The sequence below is a fragment of the Podarcis raffonei genome, chromosome 1 (assembly GCF_027172205.1).
Source record: "Podarcis raffonei isolate rPodRaf1 chromosome 1, rPodRaf1.pri, whole genome shotgun sequence".
Taxonomy (NCBI): Eukaryota; Metazoa; Chordata; class Lepidosauria; order Squamata; family Lacertidae; genus Podarcis; species Podarcis raffonei.
Window position 1 is genome coordinate 138327619 of NC_070602.1, and position 7953 is coordinate 138335571.

Sequence of the window (7953 nt, forward strand, 5' to 3'; positions counted from 1 at the left end):
TTTTCTCTTGAAAAGCAGACTTGATGGCAGTTAAGACTCCTCACACAGGAGGGCACTCGATGGATTTACAACAAAGCCAATAAAAAACATTTTACCTCTGGCTTTGATAATTTAGTATATCAGTTTGTATTTTCATGAATTAATGATTATATATTAGTTTTAAACCAGAGCTTGTTTATAGTACTGACATTTTTCTGTTGGGATATAGTTTCAAAAATTTCTGATCAGCTTTGAGTATTAAAGATGGTTTTCTAGCAAGTTCTGTGCACTTAAGTTTATTTTTGACTTTGAGTGTCCATTTAATGACATCCAATGTATAATGTTATGATTTTTGCACAGCTCAATTCAAGACGTAGACTGAGAAGTGAGAGCTCCTATGATATAGATAATATTGTTATACCTATGTCACTCGTGGCACCGTCCAAGCTGGAGAAACTGCAGTATAAAGAAATTCTCACTCCAAGGTACAGTTAATTTGTGTCCATTCATAAGACAGTGTGAAGCTATATTTTGCTAGGGCCATACTCAACCTTAAAAGTACATTTGAGCCAGACTAGGAGGCCAAATTGCAAATATTTCTTATCTCTAGAAAAACACATATTTTGATGATGTGGGGAGGAGGTAACTTAAAAGTGCAAAGGACAGCTTTCTTTTGCCACTTTCTTCAGCAATGAAACTGCCACAATGCATCAGAACAGCCCAGGTGTACGCTGGTATACATGTCTGAGCATATATATTCCTCCCAGTGGGTTATGTTCTGGAATACACATTCAAGAATGCATCAAAACATTCTGATAGATTTGTAGCTGTTTCAGGATTTCTCTGTGAAAGCAGCCAGGATTTGCTTGCCCTTAACTGGTTTCAGCAGAGCCAAATCCTGATTAGTTCCATAACACTGTCATGATTCCTGACTGGACAGGACTGTAGTCAATGAGGAGCTGTCCAGTTTTTGTTTTATTCTGTTTCATTAAGAATGATGCCAAAGCATCAGTAGGAAATTATGCCTGCAAACAGGTGTGAAAAGCAGTATTAAAAAACTGGAAAGTAGGGTTCAAAAGGCTTTATCCACCCCATGAAAGCATGTTATTTGCCATTAGAACAGAGGACAAATATTTTCAAGTCTCGTGCTGAGCCAGATAAATTAATTGCGTCACTGATATCAAAAGCTCTTTGAGCAGTGAAAGCAAAGAGTCTTGATTTTGCTTCTTCAAATGTGTTTAGATTAAGTTGCTTTGGTCAGTGTCCAGAATTCGTTGAAAATCATCATCATTCATGGGTACATGTCAATCCTAGATTAAATTTGTGCATTTCTCTGCTTTTCAAGTATACACCAGTGAGTTTTTACTGTCAGATTTAGTTAACTAATTGCAGCTCACTTTGCCCATAAAGCAACCAACTTTATAGTGCTTAGAGGAGGCAGATGAGCAAAATAGTGGCTAGAGAGGGTCCAGTGAGAAGTTCATATCAGCTTATAGTCAATGGATTTAAACTAGACAAGCACTAACCATACACAGAAATTCAATTATTTCATTTGTTGAATTAGTGTATTTGTAGTGTTTACTATGCAAAATGATTTTTCACAATGTGACAGAGATGACTTGTGCATTGAGGAATCTTTTTCATCAACAGCTGGAGAACTGTTAACCTTGAGCCTTTGGGAAGCCTGCATGAAGAAGAAGAAAAGGTTGGTTGTGTTTCCATCCATCTGATAATTTATAACATTGCTTTTGTTTTATCCAGTAGTTTTGTAGATCTCTTAGAGCTGGGAACTATTTTCCCTCCCAAAATAAACAGTATCCTTGACACACACTTGCAAGTTTATGAATTGTACAAGCGAGAAAAGGAAACAATAAGATCAGAAATATTGTATGAATGTTTTCTTAAGGTATTGGCTAACTAGTGCTTGAAAGTTCACAAAAATAAGTTACATCAGCCTTTTCAGAAGTACACCTTGAATGACCCCAAAGCCATTTTCACTTGCAACATCTACTGTTAAATTCTGGCTGAAATATCTTTGCTGAACAAGTTTTTTTATGGGTTATTGGAGAACATATGTTCCTGCTTCAGTCTTTCAGAGGGGAAACTTACCGTATTTATTGCTCTATAAGACTCACTTTTTCCCTCCTCAAAAGTAAGGGGAAATGTGTGTGCGTCTTATGGAGTGAATGCAGGCTGCACAGCTATCCCAGAAGCCAGAACAGCAAGAGGGATTGCTGCTTCCACTGCGCAGCTATCCCTCTTGCTGTTCTGGCTTCTGAGATTCAGAATATTTTTTTTCTTGTTTTCCTCCTCCAAAAACTAGGTGTGTCTTATAGAGCAAAAAATACGGCAGTCAAAATCAAGCAAGCTGTCACCCATTTCTCAAAATTTGCTTCCCTGTACTGCAGGGTTATCATGTTCCTCCTTCAGCTGAAAATAGTAATTTAATGAATGACATATATTTAGACAGGGCTGCTATATCAGATACGCTGCCATATTTCACAATCTGGCAATGCAAAAAGTAGAGTATACACATTTAATAAATCATAATAGAGCCACACACGGACACCACAAACCTAGATTTATATATTCACGGATGCCAGAGAGGCGCAGGTCCTGCAAGTCCTATACAGTGCATTGAACAACCCTACAGTAGGCACAGGCAAGAACTCTGGTTACCTAAATCATTTACTTTTAAGTTTGGTTTTACATAGCTATCACTACTATTTATGCTTTTTGTTTCCCCCCGACCCAATTTCTCCCAACAGCACCCCGACCTATGTGTATGTCAGCCTGCGAGTATATTTCATACCTCTGATGAAATAAGCCTGCTCCACCCAGCTCTGCCCCTTTTCATGACGTATTTATGATGTATTGGGGCTACTTCAGGTTTGGGGCAATTGCACATCTAACGTACCTAAACTGGGAGTTGCCTGTATAAACAGCTTCATGTAGCACTAAAATACACGTTCTGACCAGAAATTGACCAGTATCAGTTTCACATACTGTATAAACATTTTAAAGTAATACCCTGCCTTCCGCTCTACTCTGCCCAGGATAGTAAAATAACCTGTGAAAGAATTGTGTCTTTTTACGGTTGAAACATTGGTGTTTTATTCTTACCAAAAAATGAATGTATGTTCTAGAGATGTGCCAAGTTTTAAATTTGTATAGCTATAAAATGTGTTTTATAGACTTACATCTAGGTTGCTTTTTTGCAGTTTTTGTTGAATGGTTTGATTTCCTTTTGGTTTTTCCACAAAAGCTTATGCTACAATAAATTTTGCTAGGCTTTAAGGTGCCACAAGACTCTGGGCAAGAGTCTTCCCCTTATAAACAATGTTTATAATCTGGGCACTTTAATATTTAGGCAGAAGATCTGTCAGATGATGCATATGCTTCGCGTCATGCAAACTACGAAGACAAAGAGAGAGCACGGTGGTCGCTGTGGCAACAGTGTCGATGGCCCAGAAGGAACAGGCAGGTTGATACCTATATAAGAGAAATGGTTTAGTCATGTTGGCCACATCATCTCTGGACAAATGCCGGCTCCCTCTGCCTGAAGCGAAATAAGTGCCGTGGTTCATAGTCACCTTTGACTGGACTTAACCGTCCAGGGGTCCTTTACCAAGAACTTGCAGCCTCATAACCATAAGAAACCAAACTTATGATATGATATTTTTCTGGAACTATTATTGCTCAAATAGCGATATTAAAATTTCACTAAAATATATTGCATGTTTCACACACAACTTTGAATAACTAAGGAAAGTGTTTATTAAATGCTGTTTAATGCCCTGTCCCAGTAAAGGTTATAGAAAAGGATGTGGTAAGACAGCACCACAGGAGGGTCCTACAATTTGCTACTCTTAAATGCAAGATTTCTTATACAGGCAACTTTCCATTTATGCACATTCAAGGCATGGATGATTGTACGCATCACTGCAAACCCTGCAAAAATTGCCCTAAAAGAGTGCAAAAAAGAAAATAATGCCTAGCAATCCTACAAGCCTTTGCAAGTGCAATTTCATGAGCCTTTGCACCAACCTCAGGCCCGTGGAAAGTTGGGAGTCTGAGCAAGGAGGTTTGGAGGGAGCGATTGTGGTGGAGTTTTGTTTTTTAAAGGGCTTTTCAAGGGTTTCTGGAGGTTTAGAGGTGGTTTGCAGGCTTTTTCAGTGGTCTTCCCCATATATGTGATTTCACTTACCTTAAATGTATGGTGCCTTGGAATGTAACACCCACATAAATAGGGAATTGCTTGTATACAGTTGTCTGCATTCAATTTTTGGGTTTTCCTTTCAAAATATTAAGAAATTTTAATTCTACCCCCTTAAAATATGACAGCATCTTATTTTCCATTAGATGGTTTCTGTTTGGGAAAAACTGGAGCTTTGTCTCATTAATAGAACATATAGCAGAAGTTCTGACGGACAAGATCCAGCATTGAAAGAAAAACAAGGCAACACTGACTTAATATCTGATTTTTCTGAAAACATTGCTGACGCTACTTCAGAAATCCACAGTTCTCTCTGTCTTAGGGAGTCACAGTCTTCAGAAAGAAACCAAAAAACAAAGGTAAAATATATATATTTAGTAATAGCTGGGTGTGTTGACTTGAGTCCCACTGACAGAAGGGACCAAAACCTGCTATCTATAAACCTTTTTGCTTTAAATTATTAAGCATTATATGTATTAAAAGTGTAAAACTAATTTAAAGGTCCACATTGTGGTGGTGGGTTTGTTTTTTTATTAAAATTTTTTTTAACAAATTAAAGCTAATATTTTTTGTTGACTATACTATACTGTTTTTAATTGTGCTATGTAGCAGTCACTAAGAATGTGAGCTAGAAAATCCCTGGTCATCCCTTACCTCAGTCCTGAACTCACTGTGGGGTGTAATACTACAAATCTAGCCCAGTGGGGCTTACTTCTGAGTAGATATGTATAGAATTACCCTGCATGACTGAAATCAAATGCACTTTCCTTTAAGTAAGTCCCATTAAACATAGTAAGCTTTGTTCTGAGAATTCAGGGATTGGATTGCAAAAGGCCTCAAGAGAGAGGCACTAGATCTTGGTTTCATAACCTTCATCAAGATAATGTTGTTCTGGGGAGGTAGCAGGCAGGAAGGTTGTTTGTACTACAGAGAGAATATGTGAAGAACATCAACATTATTTTTTTGTTAATTACAAAGACTGTTCATAAAGTGGAGGATAAACAATGTTAAGAAAACACTACTGCTTATTTTCAGTTGAATTCACCTCTTCCTCCCTCTTTCATTCCTTTCAGTCTGTTCTTTGGGAACGTCGGTCTTTTCCACTAAAGGTTGAAGAAGCAGGTGCTTTACTATGCCAAGATCAGATAACAGATCAGCAAGAGAATTCAGATGCGGCCATCCCCAGTGACTTTGACTGTACCTCACATGCTGCCTTCAGTTTACCAACTAGCCAGCCTCAAAAGAAAAGCTCTCCCAATGAGCTGGAAGAGTACAACCAAGTTCACTTGGGAATTGGCAGCATGAAAAAACAGAGGTGACAGAAAGTAATGCGGTTCATCAAGAAAGCTAACCAAAGTGAAAGAATGTGTAAGGTAAAAATATTTTAATGCTCCTAAAAGTGCTAACAGCTTTTGACTCACATTATTTTAAATTACAACACACATTTTGTCTTTTTTATAGTTTTGACAGGCAGGATAAGAGCCCAAGAGATGTAAAGAGTGAATGCTCTTAAACTGCAACCACCTTTGCCTACACATCTGAAAGGAAGACCTATTTTAAATGTACGTATGGTTGCTGTGCAGCAGAATAAGGTTTTTCCCCCATAGCTATGCAACAATTTCAAATGAACACAGAAAAAGCTACCCAAGAAGTTGTTTTTGTAAGTGGCAGGAGCACACAAGTCTACTGTCCTCTTAAGGAATCTGGTTTGCCCAGTGATACATCAAGCACTGTAAATGTGATGAATGGTTACTCAATTCTTACTATAGAAAGACAAAAAGCTTTGTGGGAAGAAAAATCAATTGAAATAATTGATTTTCTGAATTTCACAATGGATATGTTTCATTTTTGAGTGCCAAGGAAGGACTAAGAATTAGAAATACTATACTTTAGCTACTTAGCATTTTTATTACAACTTATTTTAAACACTTTGCCTAGCCTACAAAAACTATTATATTACACCTGAGCAGATTTCTGAATAACCATTTCATATTTTGCATTAGCTAAAAAACTACAACATTTAATTAAATGTCAATAATACAAACAAGGCAATAGCAATGTTTTAGTTACTGAGGGAAAACCAAATTATTTTCATACTCAAATTCCAGATTGCAGTGTGTGGAATGTTACCTGCATCCTCCCGTGATGCTAAGTGTTGAAAAGCATCACATTCAGTGATGTTAATGCAATATGACTGTATGCAGCTGTGAAACCGAATAGCTCTTCTGTGAGGAACTGTTGCAGGTTTTAAGAAAAGCCCAATTGTTAAGCAAGCTTTTCTTCAATGCCATGTCCAATTGTAGTCCCCCCTCCCCACCCCGGACTGGAAGTACACTGGATATTGTAAAAATGTTCAGTTGCATTTCTACATTACAGACTGTTAAGATTGTAGCTTACTGCAAATTTGGTTTTTAACTTTTAAAAATACTTTTTGTCCAATGAATTAAATTTTTAATCTTATCTCTGACACAACTATTTTAAATGCAAGTTTTTAAAATTAAAAAAATTATTTCTGTACACTACAGTGTGATGTTGATAGATTGAGATGCTGAACAGAAAGATGAACCATGTACCCCTTTAGGAGCTCAGATTTTGTATGTAATATCACAAATCATGATTAAGGCATGACATTGTTGCCTTGTCACCAGATATTTATATAATGGATGATGAGCTGGCTAGTCTTTCCCTCTTCTATCTCTTCTGAATTTTTTCCAGGCCTGGGTAGCAGTTTGAGAGAAACTGCAGCGCCATGACTAAAGAGTGGCAGTTCTTACTTAGTTTGCCCTTCAAAACTTTTTAAGCAATATGATTACTGCAAGATCATTGAAATAATGTATATAGACACCATAAATTAGCCAGCTTGTCTTTACTCTTACCACACACACACCCAGTCCCAGCCTGATAAGAGTATCCTTAGAATCTGTATACCATGTGTTTGAACCTGTCCTCCTGCTAGCCAACAGCAGAGTTGACTCTTCCTGGGCATAGCATCTGTCTCCCAAATCTTTTCTAATGCCTTATATGCAACACTGTCATGAAAATAGTGCACTTAGGAGCTGGCCAGAACTCTGTTCTTAAATGTGACCAAAATAGCACGCGTAGCAAAGGGTGTGTATTTAAATGAAATAAATTTATTTGGTTCACTCTTAAATCCAACGTCATTTTCTCCCTATAATAAATGGAGAGCTGATCTGCAACCACTCTTAACTCTTTACTGTACTGGTCAAGTTTCTCTGGCTATAATATTTTGAAAGACATACTACAGCTCTCAAAGAACTCTTCTTACAGATTAGTTTGTCTGATGTTGTGTGCGACTTCCATTTATCCAATTGGTCACAACCAAAATGGCTGTATATCTAGCACACTCTGTATTTATTGTAAAATACTGGGTGCCATATCATAATTCACCTGTTTACCTCTGCATACAGCTACTGTACCTGTCCCTGAAAGTATTATTTTACACCCTCCCTTCAGTGTTTCAGATTTGTAGAGGATTAACTTGGGAGTCAGTAATTGGTGACCCTGTCACCTTCTTAGAGATTCTTATATTGAAATATTTTTTCACAAAGCACCTTCAGTTTAACAGGTGTTAGAGCAAGATTTTAGAGCAATACTGATTACTTTTTCATATGCTTGTATTCAGAAATCCCTGTATTTTGCAAGTTCTTGTTTTCTATATAGATTTTTTCAAGCAGACTTCCTGCTTTTGCATCTCCCCTTCCCTTCATTTTGTATCCTTAAATTTACAGAGCTTTAAG

The 7953-nt window shown here is 37.3% G+C and overlaps 1 protein-coding gene and 1 long non-coding RNA gene across 6 annotated transcripts in view; one reads left to right on the forward strand and one right to left on the reverse strand.

The window, feature by feature from the left end:
• Positions 1 to 7346, forward strand: part of KANSL1L (KAT8 regulatory NSL complex subunit 1 like) — a 28462-nt gene extending 21116 nt beyond the window's left edge. For 3 of the 5 annotated variants that reach the window (XM_053364770.1, XM_053364762.1, XM_053364742.1), the window contains 6 exons: positions 340 to 464; positions 1630 to 1684; positions 3350 to 3459; positions 4386 to 4554; positions 5269 to 5568; positions 5657 to 7346. In XM_053364770.1, coding sequence (XP_053220745.1) covers positions 340 to 464; positions 1630 to 1684; positions 3350 to 3459; positions 4386 to 4554; positions 5269 to 5514 — 705 coding nt within the window. In that variant the 3' untranslated portion in view covers positions 5515 to 5568; positions 5657 to 7346. Of the gene's footprint in view, positions 1 to 339; positions 465 to 1629; positions 1689 to 3349; positions 3460 to 4385; positions 4555 to 5268; positions 5569 to 5656 lie in introns of those variants that run through there. The other 2 variants (XM_053364752.1, XM_053364780.1) reach the window with 2 other exon arrangements.
• Positions 1518 to 3294, reverse strand: LOC128401630 (uncharacterized). The gene is made up of 2 exons (XR_008327495.1): positions 2328 to 3294; positions 1518 to 2083 (listed from the first exon to the last, which is right to left on the reverse strand). It is a non-coding gene; the product is annotated as an uncharacterized LOC128401630 (long non-coding RNA).
• Positions 7347 to 7953: the final 607 nt, after the last annotated feature.